Source organism: Erithacus rubecula (genome assembly GCF_903797595.1).
Source record: "Erithacus rubecula genome assembly, chromosome: 9".
NCBI lineage: Eukaryota > Metazoa > Chordata > Aves > Passeriformes > Muscicapidae > Erithacus > Erithacus rubecula.
The window spans coordinates 20,189,940-20,215,737 of record NC_136660.1 but is presented as its reverse complement, the minus strand read 5'-3'; the positions used below and the strand labels follow the sequence as shown (position 1 = coordinate 20,215,737).

Sequence of the window (25,798 nt, the reverse complement as noted above, 5' to 3'; positions counted from 1 at the left end):
TAATCTTTGAATTAAAATTATTTCAAAATACCTTGCATATTAATTAATTTGGAGTTAATGTATCCATAATGCATACAAAGAGGAGGTCAAGTATCCAGGATCTTAGCTGAGCTAGTAAAATTAAGAGTGTATCTCAGAATTATTGATGGAAAATGGGTGCTTCATTTACATTTATGAATACTGAAAATTTCTAGTACAGGCAGTTTGGGTCATTTCCCATCATAATAAAGATTCCATCAATCTTCCTTGTCACAGAAGAATCTTAAATAATACATTTCTGGGCTGCTCCAGGCTTTTGTTGCCTAGAAGACAGATTATTATTGCATTAAATTTATTCTTATTCTATGGAAGAAAAAAGAAGGTACTTTAATAATAGCAATGCCAAATCTCTTCTCTAAATACTGCTTTCCAAGATGGACTTTGTTTCAGTTCACAGCTAAAAACAAATTAGGTAATATATGTATAAACCCTCTTTGTACAGAAGTGTAAATTAAATATAACATTTTTCTAGTTGCTTGCTGGCAGACACTTGTCTGAACTTCCTGTAAGCCCTTCACTGTACCTATTCAGAACTTACATGCTGTTCTTAGTGTATCTCTTTCCTGTAAACATTTGCTTGATGCATGTTGCAATTATATCTCCTGTGCTGAGGAAGGTTCACATTAATGCTCCTGACTGATGCACTCAAGTTTGTCTGCTCCTGTCACACAATTGATGTGTTTCAACTTGAAGCATAAATTCCTACTACTCCCAGAACTGTAACTATTCTTCAGCACCATGTGGTGCTAAATGATGTTCTGATTAGTAAACTTCCTTTAGCATAATCCTGTTCTGTGCCAGGTCCAATAACAACTTTATAACATATACCACTAGTCCCATAATCACTAATGTCCCTTCAGCATAACCTGCCATCTCCTCTTTGTCCCCAAATAGGCCTAGAGCTAACTTCCATCTTTGTCATTAAAAGTATTTATTTCCCCTATGGCACAATGCCAAATGCTCCTCTGAAGTCCAGATCAAGTACAGTGCCACATTCCCTCTTTGTAGAACTCTGTTATTTTATGAAAGAGCTGTAACATTTTATCTGCTTGGCTAAGATTTGAATTTTCTCTTGCTAGTTATATCTTTACTTCCAAATCTTGATGTTATTTCCTTTATATTCTCTCCTAGGGCCTTGTGTTCTGTGGAATCAGACAAAAAGCCCTGTAGATGCTCAAGTCACTTTTTCCACTTTAGGTATAGCAATTATATTTGGTATTCTTTAATAATTTGGTACCATCCTGACTAGAATATTACACAAAATAACTTTCAGCACCCCTGAATTTCATGTGCCAGTTTTTAAAATTTCCCAGGTAAAGATTATCTGAGCCCATCAGTTCAATTGTACTGAAGTTATTTAAGCTCCACTTCCAATTTGAATGTGGAAATTTCCATTTCTCTGCCAGAACTACTATTTGTTTAGCACCTAGATTATCTTTAAAATTAATAAAATTCTTACTGCAGAAAGCCCCATCTCTCTTTACTTCTTTACATACAACCAAGGCATCTTTCATTACTTATTTTAATATCCATTTGTCAAGTCTAATTCGTTAATCTGACTGACTCCTGTCAGTTCTTGCTTTTTCATACAATCTACTTTCAGCTGTAGCTTTAACAGCCAGTCAGTCAAAATTTTACAGAAAAAACAAAATCCATAGTATTGAACAGCCTTCAGGTGATTATTAATTCATTGAGAGCTGGAACTTCTCCCTACAATGTCTCCCCTCCCCTTGGGATGCAGCTTCCAGGCAGTAGCATCTCTGCTACAAAAGAAGTTCTAAATGTACTTCACACAGTTGTCTTTGAGCTCTCTAGTCCAACTGAATTTTTTATTCTGATCACTGTATGGTCTTGTCTATAATATTCTTACTGCTTTCTAAACCAATATGTAAATCAGAATTTTATTAGTGTAGATTTGTCAATGCAGTCTGCAGAGCACCGTATCCAGAAATGGTAGCATTTGTTTCCTCAATAAGTAAAACACAAGAAAAAAAGCCTCCCATAATAACAAAATAAATATCACACAACTTTCTTCAATGATCTGCTCCAGTATATTAATTTGCATCCAGCTGTGTTCACAAATATCTGTAGCAAACACCTTTATTCTTGGGCCAGATTCTGTTCTACGAGAAAGCAATTATCCATACTGATTTCCATCATATCATTACTATGCAACACTACTCAAACATTTTGCTTCTGATTTCTTAAACTCTTAAATCTGTATTTCAGCCCTAGTAACTATTTTTAACTATGCTTTGCTATTCCAATTATAATTAAGCATCATAATGTTTTTTATTAATTCGGCTTCTCCATTTAGCTGCTTGAATTTCTTGTATGTGCATACAAACAATTCAAGTAGTCTAAATTGGTAAATAATTATCTCTGAAGTACATTCATTTTCCTGACTCTCTCATTGGTAAGGCTGCTTGTCACCCTGGATTGAGCATTATTTACACTGTGTTCCTGCATTTTCTTATCTGTTGCTACATTCATTCACTTTGCTGGTGGAAGAGTTTTTTTTTCCTGTATTCTGAGTCTAGTATCAATTTCTTAAATCCTGACATTACATATGTCAATAAATATATTTTGAAAACTTACATATGTTGTTCGTTCTCTTTTCCAGAAGTGCCAGAAGCTGCAAACCGTTCTTTGGGTGCTTCCCCTCCCAGCAGCACTTCACCTATTTCAAGTTCTGCAGACCAGGTACAATATTAGCTAAATTCATATTATAGAAATCTCCTTATCCTTTATTATAAAATAGTATTTCCACTCCTACCCCCTTTCAAAAGAAAATGACACTCCTTTTGTTGGAGGGCTTCTATGCCCCCTTTTGCAATGAGGCTTTTCTGTAGCACAAATAATCTCAATGTTAGCTTTCATTAAAATATGTTCACAACATACAGCATAGGAGAGGTTTAACAAATTGCAGAAAAATATGTAAATAGTATTATATTGTATCTTGGCACTCTACACAACAAAAAGATTTAGTTTCAAGTCTTCCTGACTCTCCAGTTGATACTTTCAACATCATTGAAACAAGGAAATCTGTGGTGCTGTATTTAAGTCCAGTCTTTGATATAGATGGCTATGAGGAGTTTTTAATCGCCTCCTTTGTTCTAACTTACAGTTGTACCAATTGTGTACAAGAAAAGGAAAGTACAGTAAGCAAACACAATGATGCTGCAATGCCTCCCCTACGCATTTTAGTCTCTCCCAAGTCCAACTCCTTCCTGTTCCTTTAGACAGATCTCTTCTCATTACAGTTAATGCTGTTAGTTTTATGGCCAGTTCTTTTTTTTATATGTGTTTTGTTGCAACATTAAGCTTTGAATGATCTAAGCAAATGCAAGGTTATTTTCATTTCAGTGTTATTCCCCTTACTCTCATTTTGGATGAAGGGAGACTACAAAACACAAAAAGCCATTCTTATAAGCCTAGTAGTCACAAACAAGATAAAAATAGTTCTGTTGAGTGTAAAACAAAGACTCCATCATGCAGAGTCAGTAACAGTAAGTGTTCTAAAGTCTGACATGACAAAGATAATACAACAATGAAGAACACAAAGGATTTGAAGTTCTTGAAATATTTTAACTGTATGTCATAGTAGATACTTATTATAAAAATTACCTTCAAATAAGCAATCCAGAAGACTATATAATCAGTTTGTTGCAATTACATTTGCAATTTTTATGTAACAGCCATGGGCAGAAGCAGAACTTAACAAAAGATCCGTTTTGTTAAAAAAATTTTAGCTGTTAGTGTTATTTTCCCAGCATATATACAGTGGTGTCATTTGCTGTAGTATCCTGCACAATACAGGTGCTCACAGATGTCATTCATTCCCATGACATTCACTCTGCTTAGTTCTCATCCAAACGTTGGCAGCAGCTGTCTGCTTCCACCTTATAAGCCACAGATAGTGTTAAAAGAAAGGTCTGGGGCCCACTGATTCCTTCTTTTGTTTGAACAAAGGTTTGCTCACTGGACTCATTCTCTATGTGGGCAAGTACCTTTCATATTTGCAATTCCTCTCACCCTTTCTTTTTCCAATGAGTAGTCTGGCTGGAGAAATACATGGGAAATTTTTGAAGGTAAAATTACATGTTATGGCTTCAGCCAGTCTAAGAATTCAGTGCAATGCCATCAAAATTGAGGCTCTGCTCTCTCCTCACAGTCAGCTCTCTTCCCAGCTTCTCTGGTGTTCCTTCCTGATCAGGCAGTGGGTTAAGCCAAATCAATAAACTGACAGAAAACTAGTTTGGCAGTCAAAAATTAAAAAAGGCAAAACAAAAAAGGAAAGTTGTTTTGGTTTTTTTTTTCCCCTGAAAGATTAATAAAATGAATTATCTCACTGTGGGATCAGATGAGCAACAAAATGAGCACAAAGGAGAAGCCAAGACATTCCCTTTCTGGCAGCACTAAGTCAGCTAGACCAACTCAGTTATAAAGTGGAACTTTTAATCTGTTTTGTACAGAGGTTACAAGCCTATGTAAAAATTAATTTTATCATTAAGCTTGTTATTGTAAAGCTGGAGCAAAAACTTACCCAATCTTCATGCTTGTCCAGATGGAGACTATCACAACTGTGTTCACAAATAGCATTAAGTATATGGGAAACTTAGACACAAGCAAATCCAAACACTTCAGGCCCACAACGGAGCAGCATTTAAATTGTTAATGGTCTATTTATTCCTCAACATTTGTTCCTCTTTAAATTCTATTGGAATAGCTTCTATCTATCTATCTTTAAAACACTTGAACCTGACTGCTTTCCTCTCCTAGAGGCATCTCTCTTCTATCATTTATCAACCTTCTATCACAAATCTGTTACCACTGTTTTGACACTCCAGTTTTCCTTTGTCCTACCTCTATCCAAGCAAAACTGTGAACTCCTGGCAAAGACTTTTTAAACTCTGTGTTTTCTGAATTCTAGTTCTCCATAGCTGTCATTATTTTATAGTAACTCCCCTACAGGCCATATTCTTTATTATCATCATTATTATTTTACAGGTGAAACACTGTTCCTCTCTTTTTAGGATGCTGGTGTTCACAGTAAAGCATGGTATGCTGCTACATGTGATAGGAAAATGGCAGAAGATGCATTGTACCGATCAAACAAGGTAGGTCACTTTTAAAGAATGTCTATATTATGGGGGGGGGGAAAAACCAAAATTTAAAAAAAAATTAAAAGACAACCAGAAGAATTCAAAGAGCATCAGTTGGTTTGTGAACAGGTCAGAACTACTGTGTTATGCAAGTACTGTCAAACCTGCAATTACTGTGGTGACATTAGTTAATGCTGGCTTTCATTGCAACACAAAGTTGCATTAGTGTAACTCAGACCAACGCACTGCAGAGAAAGCTATTACAGACTGGAGAGCTGAGGAACATCTTCTAGCTCATGCACACCCCCTTAAAAGAAGTGCAAAGCCCAGTGGTGGTCTCTACCACTGTCCAATGGCTCATGTGAAAACAGCTATTTGGAAAGCCTGGTGTTGCTGTGCATTTTTAAATGGTAACACTGTGCATTTAGGTGCTTGGAGAATTTTAATTGTCTGAGCTATTCTTTGTACAAAATCCAGTGTCACAGGAGGGAAGAGGAGCAGGTAGAGTTGCATCCTCAGCATGAAGTACATTTCCACTCTTGCCTAAGTCCACAGAGCAGGATAAAGGGGCAGAGCATGGGGGCTATCACCAGGTGAAGGCTGCTGTGGGTTAGTGAGCACAGGGCTTCATGGTCAGGAGTGCAGGTGCTTGACTCTGTGGTGAGCTCCTTATCTCCACCTCTCCCTGCTTTCTTGCCTACTGCCACTGATAGCAATTATTCTCTAACAACCTGTGGACCCCAACAGATGGCTGCCACTGTGTATTTATTTCTTCATTTTCTCTCTGGTTGAGAGAACAGGGAGCAGCAAAGTTGATTCTTAAATGATACCTTTGCAAGCTACTGTTTGCAGGAATACATGCTACTTCTCATCTACTGCTATTGTTTTTCTAATGAGAGAGAAGGGTTTAATGATAATATATATCAAAATATTAAGCCAAAACCAAACAAAGTTGTTGGAAAGAAATGAGCCAAATACACTGACTACTTTTCTCTCTGTAGGATGGATCTTTTCTAATACGGAAGAGTTCTGGACAGGACTCACGGCAACCATATACACTGGTTGTGTTTTACAACAGGAGAGTGTACAACGTTCCTATACGATTTATTGAATCAACAAGACAATATGCACTGGGCAGAGAAAAAAGTGGTGAAGAGGTGAGATGATGTGGGGGTATTTTTCCTAACAGTTTTCAATTATATACCTTTAAAAAGCAAGGACTAAGATATACTGCACTATGACCAAAAAGATTCTTCATGTATGAAGATAAAAATATACCCTTTATAATGAATGTGTTATAACAGCTCCTGTACACTGTCACTAAAAGCACAGATCAAATTTAAAACATAGAGCTGTTTAAATGAAGTTAACAGGATAAGAGCTGCTAGATAAATTTTCTGTTTATGGTCCTCCATTTACCTTCTCTCTAAGAGTCTAGTTATATTTCTTGGAAAATTGCAAAGGAACAACAGCCATGCTCAAAAAAAAAAAAAAAAAAAAAAACAAACCCCCCAATACTATCAAAAATGAGAATGATACTGTTAATACTGTTTTCACATTAAACTTCAGCTTGGAGTGAAAAGATCACTGGTTATCTACTCTGCCACAGAGATAACTACTCTGATAGCAAAACAAACTTGGAAATACCAATAAAAACAGTTTATCACTGCATAGAGCAGGCTTTTCAGCAATGTGAAAGTAAGCTTGACATAGACTAATTATCTGCCTCCCAGGCATCAGTTTTGAGATCAGAGAAGGTGTAATAGCCTGGAGCACACCTGGTCTTCAGCATAGGGTGAAAGATGATCTCAGGATATATAGATAGTCCAAAAGGAAAAGAAAGACCTAGCAGATTCTGGATACTAATTTACAGTAGCAAACATTAAAACTGCGCAGCTAGAACAGTTCTAGAGATGGCTGCCTGTTACTCCTGGTCACAGCCTTCCCTCTGAGGTGGCTGAACCACATCTGCCACAGCTTCTGAGCAGCCAGTCTGCAACCCACTATAGCTTAAGGTAAAATGAAATGTCAGTTCACTATGGCCCACAGCAAAATCACTGGTTCAGTTGGCAATCACAAATGAAAAGGATGAGACAGCTGGTGCCTGCAATATCTTCTATTGTCTAAATCTATTCTGTTTATGACTAAAATCAGATGTAAAAGGACCAGTGCTCTCACTAAAAGGTGCAAAGCATCTAACTTGGTAACAAGTAGTTTAATTCTCTTCAATGATGTGATAAGCAAAGATAAAAAGATGCAGTGATTACTGTCAATATTATAGCATTAAAGGAAGCCAGCACTAATTATTTTGTTTTCTTTATCCAGCGCTTTGACAGTGTTGCTGAAATAGTAGAGAATCATCAACGCACCTCCCTGGTTCTAATTGACAGCCAAAACAACACAAAAGACTCAACAAAACTGAAACATATTGTAAGAGTTTGTTAATTAAACTGAACTGCTAAAATGAAGACCTCTTTAATCATTTCTTTCAACATACCAAGACATGGACAAGGTATTAAAAGAAGAAAATCCAAAATTATGGGAAACACTCTTCAAGAACACCTACAGAGTAGTAAGAAATGCATTTCACAGAGCTCAACCCCACGTCACTTTTCTAACATTTAACACAGGAAGCCAAAGCCGATACACTGTCATCTGTGACAATACAGGTGTCCGAAGTCAAGGGAAGAAAACTGCATACCACAGCCTGCTCCTCTGACTTCTAGCTGAAGATAGATCTCTTAAAGGACATTTTTGTTTTACAAATAAGAATACCCACAGTGATCTACTCTTTCAATTTATGTTTACCACATATCACTGCTTTCAGCAATTTCTTTGTAAAGTGCACAGCCCCAGAAATTAGAGCAACTTGACTTAATGTACCTGTGCACAAGTTGAAAATAGGACTGTACTTTGTGATTGTGGCAATAAATCCACCTGAATGTTTTAGATTTAGGGATATGTGTTGTACTTTCCCTCAGCTTCACCCTGTTTCACTGATGTTTTTGTTTGTATTTTCAAATGTACAAATAAAATTTAAACATCCTGTAAGGTCAACAAATGCTGGACTGCATTTCTTAGCACCCTTCCAGCAAGAAAGAACAATTCACTAGTATTGATGTTTTAATGTATATATTTTTGTATGTGCTCCTTCACAATTTATGAACAGTAACACTTTTTACAGCTTTATCTCATATATATATATATATACACACACACACATAATTTGACTTAATAACTCTCAAATCTTTTGTCTTCAAGTTACTTAATGTTTGTGACCCAGGTGCACTGCATCATTGCTAAAGTAATGACCCACTCAGATTTTGCTGAATTACTGTTTATGGAGACACACACAGGAAAAAAACCCCACTTTTTTATGTGATAGCCTGTTCTATCACAATGGCTTACTTACTGTATTATTAAGAACCAAAGCTTCCACAAATGTTCAAGTGGTGAAAATTAATTTGATAATTGTATAAATTGCATCAATGAAAAACTTCTGGAAGCAATTGTTAATTAGTTTGAGCAGTGTTTGATTTCACTGGACCTGACGACTCATCCATCCTAAAGGTATTTTCCAAAACTGACACTTTATACACACCTAGTTTGTTATTTTTCTTCCAAATTAGGCAGTGTTCTCCAGGACTATATTCAAGACATTAAAAGCAAGACTGAGTCAAGACCTACAAAGTCTCAGCAAGTCACTTTGGGCCACAGTGTAGCAGTATTCTGCAACTACCTTCCTGTGCTTTTGATCAGTTGCTTCTAAAAGTCATGCACCTGTCTTCTAGGAAGAACTGTACACCAGTGCAGTGCTTAGCACATGGCTACCTATGTACCTTGAGGCATCTCAGCTCCTTCTCTGCAAAACAGGCAATACTTATCCAAATGTAATGTGGTAAGACACTGGAAATAAGAAACAATGCATTCAGACTTCACACAAGCCTACCTACAACAGGCCATTTACAGTACAACATAAGGGCTATGTATAGTATATTGCTCAGTTGATATTGTTTCATATTATTACTATGTTTAGTACTACTGAAATGTTTAGAACACTAAAATTGCCATGTCAAGGTGTCAAAATTAACTAAAAGTTAGTAGTGTATGCAATCTTAATTTATTCCTCCTATAGGCATACTTTTATATTATTTAGCTACTTTAAGCATCACTTTAGAAGCTATTTCAAGCAATTTTCACAATGGAAGAACTCTGTGAAAAAGTAGCCAGAGAATATTTAACTTCCTTTGCATTCATGCAGTCCTTGCCTTTTTCTCATGTACTGAATAGTATTTAAACCTGGTGCTAACAGTCTGCCTGCTAACCTTTCTGTGTTGCTCCTCAAAATCTGTGGTTCTTCAAACATTCTTTCCAAGTTAAGTGTGTAGTATCTCCATCATTCTAGAACTGGGTGGAAAAAAAAACAGTATGAACAAGGGAAGTTCGAGTGTATTCTATACAAGAGAGTAGGTATCACTTTTTTGAAAGAGTAACTAGGACTGAGCACTCTTCTAAAGCACTGCTGTTCCTGCTCCTCAGCTCCAAGTGCTCAGAACTACATGTAATACTGTGAGTGATGTACAAATAACAAATATTCTCTAGGTTAACGGGCCAGTTACCTTCACTCTCAAACCTTACTTTACTTTTTTATCCATAATTACAGGACTACCTTATTGTTTTGACAACAAAACAAGGCGGGGAGCTGATGAGGCAACACAACCTTCCACAAAATAATCCAATCAGCCTGAAATGAGAACTTCATAGGCACAAAGTAAGGCTCCATGGGGGAACAAACCCCAGCCCCCCAAAAACACAGACACAAACACCAATACGTTATCACCCACTTTACTACACTTGGTGTTTTGTACAGGAGCAAAGGAAGCAGACTAGTTACTCTGCTTTCCACATCCAAGCTAGACCTGTTATAGCTTGGTAGGACTAGGGTGCAGACATGTTTGGAAACACAGTTTTAGTTGGAGAAGGTTTAAGCAAGTTTCAGGTATAGGATTGTACCAAGTTACCATTTCCTCCATTCTGGACATAAAATAAACTGGTACTCAGGATGAAGCCTGCTGTGTTAAAAATCCCAGTGCTGTGGACTGAAAAGCCATTACAGATTGTAGGAAATGGTGACTTGATGTGGCTGTTGCCCTGGCAGAAGTCATTTTAATGCCACCACGTGTATGCATCAGGTAACAGGTATATCAAGTCTGACCTGACAGACACAGCAACTCACCTCTCCCCTCATCTTTCTTTGATATTGTGATATTGTTAGTTGTTTTCCTTTCCATATAATTGTCATTCACTGAATAGCTAAAACAAAACAAAACAAGAACAAAAAACCCCCCACACACAGAAAAAAACAACAAAACTAATTCTTTGTCCAAGAACTCAAGACAAAGTGTTGTTTTTAATAATGTACAAAGGAGAACTGTTGTCTGCCTACCTGATACAGAGTAAAATGAGCACTACATATTATTCCTGACAATATTGCTCCATGAAAGGAGTAAGAACTCGCCTTCTTAAAAATCCAAGCATTCAGACACACAAGTTATAAAACTACATTCTTCAATCAAAAGCATCAGCAACAGAGAATATAAGGAAGTATTATTAATTTTTAAAAATAATATAAAAATAATAAAAGTCTCACATACCAACAGCTCTGTAAGAAATTTCTGTTAAAGCACTGGAATTTCTGAGGAAGGGCACCGTGACTTGCTGATGAATACACATCTTACCAAGAATATATAATGGGAAAGATTTTAGGCATCTTCAAGGTCGAACACAGATATTGTACACACAACTGATGACCTTGTACTTGCACTTATCTTTGTATGTCCCAAAACAATATAATCAATTTCAGGTTTATCTTGGTATGTTCAATGTTACAAGCTATAGTAAAATGTTACGGTTACCAAATCAAGCACTCAAAATCGAGATACTTCAAGTTACCTGTGCAACCTTGTCACATCAGCTATATCCATTACAATACAAGCATTAAATATATAATCACTGAATATTTTTCCGTATGGACTTATGTGTTTCACTTGGTTCATGCAATACTTCAGAGGTAAATTGCGGCTGTGTAATGAAAAACTCTGGTTTGTAGGATATCTGTAAGATACCTTTCCCCATTTACTGAAAATGCTGAGAAATGCACTAATATTGCAGGAGTTGGCCAGTAAAAAGGTGCTTCATACAGTTAAAGAGCTGAACATTTCACTGAAGAACTGAACATATTGTCCCTCCATCTTCTACTGCACCATCTACTGTGACACAGGTCAGATCAAACCAAATTTTCTCCTGATGGTAATTAATTGTGATCTTAATTTCGAGTGAAGTCCCACTTGAGATTTTCTGAAACCTGATCTGCAGAAATGCTGAACTCTAAGGACCTCAAACAACAAACTACAGAAAAGGTGGTAACAATAAAATTATATATTTAGACCAGTAATTGAGCAACCTACTCTAAGACGAGGACCTAATTAAGAGTGGGGAAACAAAATATTGAACCACTACCCAGGAAGGAACAGTAATCCTCTGCACTGAATGAGATGGATGTCCATGGAAAAATGACACATGACAATTAATATCATATAAAGCAACCTTATTGCAACATTTCCTAGCTTTACAATGTTTTCACAGTAGCATTTAAGGTCAATTAATACGAAAACAAATGAGTTAGAAAAAAATTCCAGTGACAGTTGTGAGTTTTGTGATTAACCAATACAGAGAAAACCCTCGAATGCTACAGGAGAACTTCCACCTCAGTGCTAAGTAAATGGTAATAAAAACTGGTCATCCTTGCTGAAATTGCACCAAGTAGGGTTAGAAACAAACTTCACATACATTTTTTCCAAAGGCAAAGGCAATGTCCAAAATTCACGGGTTCAATTTCACAGTTTACAGAATAGCAAGCTGAGGCAGACAGTAGATCCTTCTAGTCAAAGAAGCTTAACATGTTTTTGTCTTTTCCTAACGCTGTTTCTTTCCAACCTGCTTCCTCACCACTACACTGGTTTTCTTCAAAGTTCCTAGCCAAATTAAGATCAGAGCTCAAGCCCATTGTGCAGCACAAAATGATCCAGTTTAGATACACAACACATATCAACTGTATATTTATTCACCCAAACTACGCTGCCTTGACTGCTTCACTTGACTTCCATACATAACTCACCAGCTGCAAGGCTAGTGTGCATCTCTCTGCCAACACACATATCAAGAAAATTTATCTAATCACAGAGGCAACTGTTTTTAAGTAATTTTAACACTTTTTAAAACATAAGTTGAATTCAGGTTAGTGGCAACATGCCTGTGACATCCATGACTTCTTACTGTTTCACTGGTAGCAATCTTCATTTTCACCTTAAGGAACCAGTAACAGAAAACTACCTGGGCTTGCATACAATTTAAAAACCCCAAGATTTAAATGTCCCAGTCCTCTCCAAGCCTACTGTTTTATTTTGATATTGTTTTTCCATCAATACTTTGGGAAGCTGGCATACACCTTCATACTTGGGCAAAAGGTGCCAGCCATATGGTAAGAGCAATCCCACCTAAGACTGAAACTTCCAGCAGACAGAGATTCATAAAGAATCCAGAGGACAAAGACTTGAGACATAATTACTGTGGGTAATAAGGACCTTCACCTGCATACCCTCAGTCACTATGGTTACGAGGTCTTTTGTTTACATGTCCTCATATAAAGAACTAAAAACTGTAAATCATAGTCTCTCTTCATTATCCCTAAAATTGAAAGTAGAAAGTAAGCAGGCTCCTAAGAACATTACCCTACTGGCTGGTGAAGTAAGTGAAAAATAACTCAAGCCTTGGTTTTGTCAAACCCCTGGTGCCCCAAAAGGCAGTATATCTGAATAAGCAATACTAGAAAACATTAAATCATTACAGGGACAAATCACATCCACCTGAAATAGAGATATGATGCAATTACAAGCCTACTATGGTGCTCTGCACCTCCCCATATCATAACCTTCCTACAGGGCTTATGGCAAGACATAAATATTTTCTATAAATGCTCAAAGTCATAAACTGTAAACACAAGTTATAGCAAATTTAATAATGACAAAATCAATACAGATTAGGAATGTTCACCATTCTTAAACACCATATACATTATGAATATATATACTGTATATTTTCAATCGATTTAATTCTGACTCACTGTATTAACACAATCATAATACATTTTATTAATTTATATGAAAAATACTTCACTAAGAAAGTAGACAAACTGCACAGAAATAGTACAAGTGTCATGTGCATAGCAATATAGCTTAAAGCATTCACATATGGCTTTGTTTAAATGAAACTGTTGGGGGAAATGGCCCTATACGGACCCATGGTTACACAGTCAACATAATGTAAACTGCTTCACATCTTTGAGGCACTTGCTAATAATAGTGTTCAATCCCTGAAAAACAAAATCAAGAGCTAATAAGTGAAAATAACAAAAATCTCAGGATAACAGCTGTGTGTATTCAAAAAGATTTTTAAAATTGGTTTTAGTAGTGCATGCACAGAACTGAAAAATTGGGGGGAGGATGTAATTTCTGTGCAAGAATTATACCAAGTAACTGAAAAGTATAAAAATATTTACATGTTTAGGGATTTAAGTATGTACAGAACAAAAGCCCTGAAGACTCATTCTACAGAATAAAAATATAGCACAATAGCAGTAATAAAAATAATATATATTTTTATGGAATTGTATTTGCAGTTAGTTACAAGTTATTTAAAACACAAAGTTCTTTGATCTTTCTCAAATCTGATGGCAATAGAGAATACACTCTTTAAAACACAAGCACTTTGCATACTTTTTCAACCTCAGAATACTGACATAGAAAACAGAATGACTTGTGTATCATAATCCAACTGATTTTCTTTTTTTAAATTTTTATGAATGATAGTTATTTTCTTCGCTGGTAATCACTGCTTTAATGAATTCCAATCTTGAGTAGCCTCCATCAGATGCCTCTGTCCATGACCTACCCACTTATCCTGATTGTCAAATATTCTACCACAAAACCAGCAGCTAAACTTAGCTTTCAAGGTATTATTAGAGGTAGTTTTCACAATCTGGTAATTGTTTTTGCTAGTCTTTTTCAGTGTCAATTTTAAGACAAATCTTTCTTTTACAGGGCTAATGGGTTTTATTGTCCTGTATCTTTTTTGAGAAAAATCATCAGTAGTTACATCTGAAGGATCGCAGAAGTCTGGCTGCAGAAGAGCTTCAACAGTTCTTTTTGACAATAAAACCTTAAGAACATGTCCCTTAAATTTAGCAATAGTTTTCATTACATTTACAACTTCTGGAGCATCTGCATCAGGATGATTAAGCACAACAACTGGTTGATTTCTCCGGGGGCATTTTACAAGCTGGTTAGAATTAAAAGGGATTAATTTCAAAGTCCTCACAGTTTTTTTTGATGCCCTTGGTTTGTAAGGGCTACCTGATGCATTAACAATTTCAGCCCGATTCTTTTCCTTACACTTTCTGTGCAACACTGCTTTCTTTCTAGGAGGTTCTGGGCAACTAGCCTTCCTTTTACGTTTGAAATTCTTGTTTCTTTGCCCACCTGAACTTCTAGACCCAGGTTGTTTTAAACTAGATTTTACTTTTGCAGTTCTGTTTTGGGTGCTCCATGTGGACTTCTGACAACCAGAGTTATTCCTCTTGGTAGCAGTTACTACTTGCATACTCTCAGTAGAACATTTTTGCAACTGCATCCCTGCAGATTTAGCAGAATAAACAGGTTCTACAGGAGGAACACAACATGCTGGATTAGAGCTTGCCAAAGAGGCATTTGCTGGTATTAACCCACCTGGTAAGTTTAAGGCATCATTAAAACTAAGATTAGTTTGTTTCTGTGCTAGTGCAGGAGTAAGGAACTGCAAGTTATCCACCTGTAGTGAGGGCACCGAGTTGCTTACTGACTGAGTGCTATCAGACAGTATATCTGAAGTAGGAGTCTTAATTTTCAGCAAAAGCTGTTGTTGCATGGCTCCAGTTTTCTTTGGTTGACAATTTTGATGAGCATTATCCTGAAAAAGAATTGGTTTATGAACTACAGGCTTGTTTGGTGTCATACATTTCAGAAAATCTCCCTGCTGTCCATCTGGTGAAAGTGCATAAACATGTTCTTCCTGTTTAATTTTCTGTTGTTTTACTGACTCCAAAGAACCAAAGACAGCATCCTGGTGCTCTGATAACACCTTCACAGAAGAAGCTGCTTTCACAGACGACTCTGAGGAGTTTGTAATTACAAGAGGTGCTTCAAATGGCATACTATTCAACGAGTCATTTACTGTACCATATACTTCCCCATTACAGGAACTTCTTACATTTCTAAAACTGCCAGTTTTCCTCTTCACTTCTGAAGCTGATATGGTTATTTTCCCAAATTCTCTGGATGAAATTCCCCCTAAAACCTGAGAACTATCATTAGCGGCATTTGCAACTGTTCCAACTGTCCCACTAAAAGTCAAAATCATTCCAGGTCCTTTATTTGAAACAAAAGATGCAGGTACACCTTTAGTACCATGCCCATCTGATGAACCGGTTGACGGAAGAGGTTTTCCTGAAACCACCTGTTGTCTAGACTGGTTGGAAAGGTGGAAAGGAACAAAAAATCGTGACGGAAGGGACTGAACAAAAAGGGCTTTCTTCTGTTCCTGAAGAACAGGCAAAACTGGTGAAAAGCTGCTAGGATTTTGAGCTGCAGACAGTACTTTATCTTTTATTAACTGCTGTGTAAACTCATCTGTAGGACTTTTTAGCAACGTACCAACACCTGGAGTTCTGGATAATTTGTCCACGTCCTGTGAATCAAGTGACGTTTTAGGTGTCTGTCTTTCTCTCCTGTAACATGTACCTTCATTTGTGCTACATCTTGTGTTCAACTCTCTTTTACATAAAGGGAAGGGTAAATTAGGAGGCCTCTGAAAACCACATGCAGTTGCAGAGCTTTTTAAACGCATACAGGCTGCATTCCCAGTCTCAGGACCAGAAAGCAGCTTATCAGAATGGAGTTTGACACAGTTATTCATCTTGCTGTGGAACTCTTGCTGAGAAGTTGTTTTTACTTTTAACACATCTTGCAGTAACTGGTTTATCTCAGGAGATAAATAATTAGCTGCCTGTTCACTTTGCAATGAGAAAACAGATGTGATTTTAGGCATTAAGAAAGAGTTAACACAATCAGAGGCATTTTCCTGGAATTTCTCAGCTATGTTCTGAAAGCCTTGGTCTATGTTAGTGTCCAAATACTGTTGGCCATTATGCTTGTCCTCTGTAAAACACTCGCTGTCAACACCACATTTAGACTGGCTTTTAAAAGACACAAAGTTATTCTTAGTGTTTATGTGTTTGCAAGTTTTATTAATATTTGATTCGGCTGACACAACTTTCTCTGCTTTTAAACCTGCCATCGATTCTGAATGCGAAGATGCAGGCTCAGTTCTACTGTTTTGAAAAGAACCTCTTGTGCTAAATTCTTTGTATCTGCCATCTGTTGATGTCCAAATGCTACATGGATTTTCCAAAGAGTCTGTTTTGGAATAGTTGTGAAAAGACAACAACCCTTCATTAGATGAATCCACCGAGGTTGAATAATAGAGATTATTAGTTCCATTACTATTATTCAGGCCACCATTTTGCATTCTCAGTTCAGGAAAGAAGGGTGTTTCCATAGGGTCATAATGAAGGGCATTGGTAATAGCGGGTGGTAATACCTGAGCTTGACCTGAAGGACGAAAGCTTTCCCATGAGATACTAGTCTGAGTGCCAACGTCTGTTACCTCTTCATGTGGAGGTGCAGTTGAGTCCAGCTTCATTGGCAAATAATTTGGACTTTTTCCTACAGCTATATTAGAAGGTGCTACAGTTTCAGAAACACTCCTACCATACAATACGGAGTTATTTTGTTTTTCCACTTTTGCATTTCCTGAATGAGGCGCAGGACAAGAAAACAGAGGGGAGGTTAACGGATGAACACAATTGTTCTTCAAGGCAGACTGATCAGTTTCATGTGGTATAGCACCTGAAGACAAGCCACGGGGATCAACAGTCTGTAGCAAAGGAGTTGCAGAACCATCTTTAACAGGATCAACTTTCTGACCCAAAAAATATTCATTTTGCTTACTTGTAGGTAGTAATTTTATAACAATATGTTGTTTTCCATCTACCATTTTAAAGCCCATAAATTTAGCACTGTAATTTGCTGGAACAGATATTTTATTGTTTTTAACCATCAATACTGTTGGCCCATGAACAGCGTTTTTCAATAATCCCAGGCCATAACTTGTGCCATCATCTGCCTTATTGTATTGTGCAGTAGTAGCAGAGAGCATTCCACCCATGAAATGATGCTTTTCTGCGTATTTAGTTTGATCTTTCTCTTCATTTGTTTCCATGTCTCTCATACACTGGTTCAGCTCCTCAGCATTTGTCTGAATTTTATTCACACTTCTTAGCACTTGTGTATTTTCTTCTCCAGCACTGTCACTTCCACTGCTTATCTTCTTCCGTCTCCAGAGTATTTTTTTTGATGCTCCCATTTTATACCTTCTTAACACAAGTTTCAGTCCTGCTGGAGTCTTTACTACTCGTTTTTCATATTTATCCTTTTCCAGTTTTTCTTTTGCAATGAAGTGGTCTCTGTGTAAAGCTATGATGTGTTTTAAAAGATAATCTTTCCGTGATGTGCTGTAACTGCAATAAGGACAACCAAAAGAAAACATACTGGTATGAACAAGAAGATGATTTCGGAGCTCCTCTTCTGTAAAGTTTTCTTGATGACATTTTCCACATTTATAGGGAATCTCTTTATGTTTGTGAATGTGCTGAACAAACGTACCCACATCATAGGTAGAAAATCCACATTTTTCACACTGAAAGTGTCCATTTATACAATGCTTTGATATGAAGTGTTTTGTCAAAGCCAACAAAGTGTATATCTGTTCATCATTACAGAGCTCACATTTTACTAAAGTGCTACGATGGATGCGTCTGTGCTGTTTAAATGACTGAAAGTCATTAGCTGAGAAGCTGCACATCTCACAAGGATACAAAGGCAACTCACCATAGTGCAACAGCTGAAAATGTTTCTGTAGGTCATTCGGGCTGTATCTGATGTTATCCTTACACTTTGTACAAGTGAAATTCAGTATCTTTGCTGCAGCTTTCAACCCTTTTTCAAATTGCACTTCTGGTTTAATTTGCAAGTGGCCTCCTTCTGAACAACTGAGATTGCTTCCGCTAATTTTCTCAAGACTTAAGGACTTCCTTGCAGTTTGCTGCTTACACTGAAAGAGTTTTCTAAACCTATCAACTTCATGTTTCATTAATACTTCATTTGGAATGTTCACCTTGGGCAATTCAATTTTCACATTTTTTAGTCCATAAGTGAGATTGATATCTAAAATTGCTGGTTGAATCGTCATACTTAAAGGATCACTCACCAGTTCTTTTTTCAAAGTAATGTCTGTAGAAAAATTCTTCATAGCATTGTGTTTTAAGAAACTGATTTGCTTTGTGTCACAAAAAAAGTGTTCCTGTTCAGATGACATGATTTTAGGTTTTACTTTTCTTTATGTGAATTCTTGAGATTTAGTTTTACTTCCGGCAGCAAATGAGACAACTGTGCCAAGTTATTCTCAAAGCTCTACAGCTTCCCCATTTCATTCTCCTGAAATTAAACAAGCAAAGCAAATAATTACTATTAAAACTAATGCAATTAGAACACCTATTTCAATTCACTAAAAAAATACCTGCCAATCTTTGAAGCTGTTAGCTTTTACAATATTACTTGGGGGGTTAAAAAAAAAAAAGGATGAGGCAAAAAAAAAAAGCTATTAAACTGTAATCTTTGGTTGTTTGTGTTGGAGGTGTTTGTTGGTTTGTTCCAAAAAATATACATATATAAAACTTGAAAAATATGTTTTAAAGAATATCTACTGAAAGATACATGTCATCAAATTTTGGGTTTCTTCCACCCTCTAAGCAATAAAGAAATCCGAAGACCTACTTTTTTAAGTGAAGCCTGTGTTTATTACTCATTTGAGATTCCACACAAATAAAAACTCTTCTTTGTGACACAGGTCACTAAATGAACCTAACTGAAGTACTAAAAACAAGTACAAATCTACAGAATTTGGTATTTTTATTACTCAAGTACTAAATAGCATTGAAGTGCTACTCTATTAGTAACTATTGTGCACGGAAAGGAAAGAAAGTAAAACCAGAATCTGACAAAATATCTACTTCACTAATGGAGACATGACCTTTACCAACACCTAAAAACCAATCACACTGACCTACAACGAATTTTTCACATGCCTACCTTTAGTACCACACATGTCTGAAGCAGTCAACAGATAAAAGTTCTCAGGTTTCTTACTGCATGTTTCTAGGTACATGTTAATATTTTCAGTGCATGACTGACTACAGTACCCCTCTATGGATTAAAAGGCTCAAACAGTTATGGTCAGCATCACTGTCTCGCTACAGATTCCATGTCAGTGTTTCCATAACAGGCTGCATCAACAATTTATAGCAGTTCAAGTCTATGCTTGAACAAGAATAGAATCCTGCACAGAATGTTGTCACAGAATCAGTAGAATTGGAAACAGCAGCAAAATTAATTTAAATTCTGAAAAAGCAGTGCTGGTAAGGAAGAGCTGTTTGTTCACTAGTATAACACTTTTTACTAAGCAACTTTTTCCATAGTACAAGTCACAAAGTTACTTTCTTCTTTCCTAACAAAAGTGAGTAAATTGTTAGCTGAAATCTGATTAGATTCTCTCTCTGTGCTCCCCCTGAAGCAACACAGACTGGAACTCTTTAGGTCATCTTATCTATTCACGGTCAAACTGAAAGAATGATCAGATCCTCTCCCTCACTTCACTAAGTGCAAGGGCTGCTTCTAGATCTCCAAGCCATCATCAGCATTAGCCCTAAAGTCCTTTCAAATATTTTCCCACAGTCCTGGGAGAAGGAAGTATCTAGCATTAGACATGCAAATACCTGGCAAAGAAAATGGAGACCGAAAAATTTTCAAGTCCATGTTCTTGTATCATGCAGCAAGAAAAGCAAAACACTTTCTTTTTTAAGCACATGCTTTAATGCATTCCTTAGGAGAAAATACTAGCACTTCTGTACAATTCTTGAAAATAATAAACACAACAGACTTCAACATTATACACAGACTCTAACATCAAGTTAATTCACTTAAGTGTGCTCTCCAGATACAAGACCTGCAGGACTTCAACTATATAACTGACATCCAAAAAAAGAACCACCCCAAAAAAACAAACCACAGAGACATACACTCCCTCCTCAGAATCTCTCCAAATGGAAACACTTTTATTTTTCTTGTAACTCAATGACAAATTCCCCATCTTCCACACAAAAGATTAATACGTGGGATATTACCCTACTTTGAGCCTTGAGAACTCATGTGCATTTACATTCCATTTCCACCACAAGTGTACTGCATTAAAATGCATTATCTTGTCTCTTATTTGAATAGAAGCAAGCTGAACTTCCACATAAAGAATAAGTAACTAAAAATTATTTGGATTTGTTTGCTTTAACAACTTCTTTAATACACAGGTGCAACACCAAGATTATAGGTTGCATGATGCAATATATCATCTTGATGATTAAAAGGTTATACTGCCAGACACTGAAACCTAATGTTTACAATTAAAGCTATAGAAATCAGAAGTGGAAAAAGTACTGCAGAGAACAAGGCTCAGGCTTTCAACAACAAGCCAATGTGGTCCTCAACTGGGCAACATTTACATTTGGCAAAGAGTCTCAATCCAAGATCTCCTTTAATTAATTAACATAATAACTTAAAACTTAACTTTGTTATTTTTGGGCAGCATGTAACTATCAACAAGCTCCTACAGCATGACAAATAAAAATGCTTACTTGAAACAACCATTTAAAAAGTGGGTTTTTTTTAATGCCAGGGATCTTTAAACGTACATTTTCAAAGAAAACTGACTTACACATTAAGAAAATAGTTGACTTCAATTCTTCAACAGCTGGTTTTTTTCCACACACACAGAAGAGGTAAGTATGCAAGACTCAGAAAAGGCCACAGTCAGGAGAAATACTAAAAAAAGTTCTGGAAACAAAAGGAAAGGTATTTTAAATTGTGTAAATACAAGCATAACTGAAAGAATAAGCTGAAAAGCACAAATCTCTCACAAATTTACATTATGTAGATTTTTTAATACATTGAAGACAAAAATATATACCAACTTTTCTCACTCCCAAAGAATAACATCAAATTCAATACCAATACTGCATATATACACAATATAATGATGTCTATTATATCTTAGCTTTGCCACTACATCTCAGGCATTCATAGCTGGAAGCATAAACACATGATAACTTTAAAACAGCATAGAAACAAGCGACTGGTATCTCTGTTCATCGAATTTTAACTTGAACTCAAAAGACACTTATCTTTTCTAAACCAGAAGTTTTAGTGGCAAAGACCTAATTGTAAGTTGCTGTAAAGGTGCACAAAAGATTGGGAAGGAGGCACAATATTACATTCACAGTATCTAAAACAAGTAAGTACATTTAAATGCAGATATAATGAGTACAAACATTGAAAATATCTAAGCATTTGCCACAGTAAACTCTCACTCAAAAAAATCTCCAAACCACTAAGAACAAGCGTAAGTAACCACTTGAGGCTCTCAGCCACAATTTTCTTCCCCTAAAAATGCTGCAATATATCCATATTTTGTTTAAAGAAAGTACAGAGAGAAGGCTTTAGCTATATACTTTGATCTAGTGAAAAATTACAGACAGGAGTTAGACGCTGCTAAATTAGGTAACTTTTACAGTTTTTCCACATTGAATTACATTCAAAATAGGTATCCTAGCAAGCAATATCGTCAAGATTTCTGGAAAAAAAAAATGTAGACTTATTTAAATTTTATTAAATAAATAAATAAAATTATACTGAAGCATACCCCAGGTCCAATCCCATTCTATGTGCTTACAAATCTAGAGTGGTGCCTTAATCTCTCCCAAGACCAGGACATGCAAGAACTTTAAAAACTAGATCTTAAGAAACCCTTAGGGCTGGAGCAGTCAGACACAACCTGACCAGCACAACGCTGCTTTAGTAAAAATAAAATGGAATTTAAAAAAACACCGAAGCCCTCTCAGAGCTCACACACAGACTGCCCGCGCCACAGGGCGAACCTGACATGGACAAACTCAGCAGCTGAACGCGGCGGCGACACGCGGCCACCTGCGGGCTGACACTGCCTGCGCCCGCCCGGGCCGCGGAGCCGGGGCTGCGGCCGCCGGCAAGCGCCGGGACAAAGCGCGGGGCGGCCGGCGAGGCGGTGGCAGCTCCGTCTGACCGCGGGCACAGCAGCGGGCGCTGGCGACACCGAGCGAGGCGCGTCCGTCCCCGGCTCCGCGTCGGGAGCCCCGCGGCAGCGCCGCCCCCGCCCGCCTGGGGCGCCCGCACGGCCCGGGCGGCCGCGGCTCTGGGCGCGCAGCCCGGCGGAGGGATACGGTCGCACGGCCGGCGCGGCAGGGCGGCGCGCGAGGCCATTTCTACCCGGTGCCGCCGCCCCGGGACGCCCCGCGGTCCCGCCCGCCCCGGCCCCGCTGCCCCGCGACCCTCCCTCGCCCGGCGGCCGCGGACTACTTAATGTCTCAGCCGCACCACAGGGCACCGTTCCGCCCCGCCGCGGCCGCTCGCGCCCCCTGCCCGCTCCGCTCCGCTGCGAGCCGCGCCGGGCCGTCCCTCCCGCACCGCGCGGGGCCTCCCCGCTCCCCGCCCGACGCCCCCCGCGCAGTTACCTCGGGTACCGCCACCGCCGGGCGAGGCGCCGCCGGCCGCCATCACAGTTTCCATCCGGGGACTGCCGAGTGCGAGCCCGGCCGAGGGGCGGCCGCGGCGGAGGGATACGTGTTCACCTGAGGGATGGGCGGACGGCGGCCGACGAGGCCCAATGGGGGGAGGGGGCGGGGCGGCGCCGGCAGGTCCGGCGCCTTCGTGTTCCTCGTCCGTGTCCCGTTCGCCTTGCTCTTCCTTGGGCGTGGGCCTTGGGCACATGGCGCCCGTCCTTGCGTTGAGTGGCTCTGTGCTTCTGTGAGCCACAGGGCGTGTTTGGGCCAATGGCCGCCAATGGCAGTGGCAGGGCGAGCTGCTGCCCCTCGCAAAACGCTCCCAAACCAAGGCCTGGCCTGCCATGTGTGTGCCGCGCTGCAGACATGGGCTCGCTCCCCTGCACTGGCCCGTTATATAAAGGGCTGGCTCTTGGAGATGTCAGCAGTTAAAGCGTCTATGCAGTTAATTTGTTTTAACATGCTCAAAATAACACAAAAATCCTTACAAAGTGTTTGTCTTATTAGGGACATAGTACCATTTCTGTTCAGGAGTGGCACCAACGGAGCTTAGTGGTATGAGCATGTTCTTCATGTTTGTGGCGAGTTTTAATGCACGTGGGTGACCCCTGAAAGTAAGGTCACCAAAAAGTACAAAGTAGGAGTGAGAAGTAGGAAATTGAGCTGCTCCATGGCCAGAAAACAGCGAATGTCCATGACAGAAATAGACTGTAAAGATGAATTGTGAATGAAGAGGTCACTGAAAAGGAAATCCTTTCTCCACTTAGGGAACTGATCAAAGATCAAAAGCGAGGAGGAGAAAGCTTGAGCTTTTTACTTTGGGAAACCTAACTAGTGAACAATTTAGCTGAGCAATTCAACTAAACTTTTCTCCACAAATATTGTGACATCTTATTAGTTGAAACGAAGTTTAATAAGTGCAGTATATACTCATGTTTAAATATAAGAACAAGGAGGAGTGTTGATGTCTTTGAGTGTGTATGCATATACCAAGGGTACGTTAAACATGAACATATTTTTAATTTCCTGTTCCAATTGACATCACTTGTTTTCCTTTTGTCCTAGACTGTAGAAGAATATTAATAGAAACCATTTCGGGGTGGATTCCTTGGCACTAAGAAATATCTTTAAGGAAATAATTATATAATTGATGGTTCTAGGACACCTAAATGAATCAATCTGTGCCAAAAGCAAGCAAAGAAAAGTATTCTTCTGGTTCCTAATTCATTACATTTTTCTAAGTAGAAAGGGGGAGTTGTACATATCCATAGTGTTTTAGAGGATCTGAAAACTTAACTACAACTGAAGAAAGAGAAACAGCATAGTTCTGACTGAAATCCTAAAGTCAAAAAAAATAACAGAAAAGAATGATCCATGAAAATCATTAGTCTAACAAGCAGCTACATTATCAAATTGATGTTAGAATGCCAGTATTCCTAATGTAAAATTTAAATATAGATCATATTGTCAGCTATTTATCCCAATGAATTTACATGTCAGGTGGGAACAAATATTATATCTACATTTTATTAATTTGTAATTCAAATTTAGAGTACATATGAGTGCCAAACACAAGACAGAAAAAAAAACTTATGTGAAATAACACCAACAGGAGACAAGAAAGGAAGAAGAAAGGCTAATGCCTAATTTATCATATCTGTTGAGATTCTTCATTGATCAAGGAATCAAAAAAGATTACATGAAAACACACCATTTAATAAAATTCTACTGTTAGAAATATATGGGAGAAAAAAGGTGGCAATCCAGTGAAAAACCTCAGCAATGGGCAACCCCACCAAAAATGTTGACATTGTATTGTAGCTTCTCCCAAAAATTGTGAAAGAGCCCATTTGTCATGAAAGTAATCATCTGCAAAAATGCTCCCAAAAATTTCTCAGTAATAACAATAATCTACAACCTTCCCATGTGCTGGAATACCAGGAGGATCCCCTTATAAACTATGACATAAGAGGCTCCTTACTACTGAAGAGAGGAGCAAAGAAGACAGAAAAGTGACTTTTTACCAAGCTCAGGGCAGAGACTAAACTGAAAGCCATCAAGAAAATCCAAGGAACACCAAAGTTTTCCCAAGGCATCCAGAAATTACCCTGATGCTGGCAGTTGAACCTCATGTGGCATGAATTGTGACATGAGATCCACATAATATTCTAGTCCTTCACTCTTTTTCAGAAGCTAAATTGAATTTGGTCCACTTTTCTTTGTGACATCCTGTGAAAATGATGTTCAACTACAAGACAGTTTGTGTTGTGTAAAACACAATATCCCACAACAGTTTTTACTTTTCACAAAAAAAAAAATTGCTCTGACATCTGCAGTCAAGTTTTGGATTTGGTGAGTTTTGGGTTTGTTGGTGTTTGTTTTGTGGACTTTTTTTGCTGAGCATTGGTTATTGTGTCCAAAAACATATGTAGGCTGTGTAGTATTTTGGAAGCTTTAAAGGTATTTGTACTGTCCCAGTGTGCATTACATCAGATTACTCTGTGCATCTGAACTAGAAACAATGGCAGGGCTTCCCACTCATTAGCATTAGTCAGTTATAAATTTGTAGGGTATTTAGTTGCAAGTAAGTAACCTTTATAATGTGATTTTTATTATTGTTGCTATTAGTTCTGTATTTGTAATGTATATGGGTGTTTCACAAACAGCAGTACTACATCCATGATTTTCTTTAGATATTCAACTTACTTATGGGTAGAAGGATGAATTTGAACAATTTATT

The 25,798-nt window shown here is 38.0% G+C and overlaps 2 protein-coding genes across 6 annotated transcripts in view; one reads left to right on the top strand and one right to left on the bottom strand.

Moving 5' to 3' along the window:
- The window catches only part of BLNK (B cell linker), a 92,653-nt gene extending 84,187 nt beyond the window's left edge, over positions 1–8,466 (top strand). Inside the window, exons 19-23 of one of the 5 annotated variants that reach the window (XM_079312922.1) lie at positions 1,171–1,236; positions 2,663–2,742; positions 5,076–5,159; positions 6,146–6,301; positions 7,470–8,466. In XM_079312922.1, the coding sequence (XP_079169048.1) occupies positions 1,171–1,236; positions 2,663–2,742; positions 5,076–5,159; positions 6,146–6,301; positions 7,470–7,589 (506 nt within the window). In that variant the 3' untranslated portion in view covers positions 7,590–8,466. The remainder of the gene's footprint in view (positions 1–1,170; positions 1,237–2,662; positions 2,743–5,075; positions 5,160–6,145; positions 6,302–7,469) is intronic. The other 4 variants (XM_079312918.1, XM_079312920.1, XM_079312919.1 and 1 more) reach the window with 4 other exon arrangements.
- Positions 8,467–13,330: 4,864 nt separating this feature from the next.
- ZNF518A (zinc finger protein 518A) lies at positions 13,331–23,271 on the bottom strand. Its single transcript, XM_079312914.1, has 3 exons — positions 23,011–23,271; positions 21,180–21,298; positions 13,331–18,850 (listed from the first exon to the last, which is right to left on the bottom strand). The coding sequence occupies exon 3, from the start codon at positions 18,729–18,731 to the stop codon at positions 14,091–14,093; it is 4,641 nt and encodes a 1,546-aa protein (XP_079169040.1). The 5' UTR covers positions 18,732–18,850; positions 21,180–21,298; positions 23,011–23,271; the 3' UTR covers positions 13,331–14,090.
- Between the last annotated feature and the right edge of the window lie 2,527 nt (positions 23,272–25,798).

Excerpts from the sequence above, each read along its gene's own strand:
- ZNF518A (XM_079312914.1), bottom strand. The coding sequence starts at position 18,731 with ATGTCATCTGAACAGGAACACTTTTTTTGTGACACAAAGCAAATCAGT.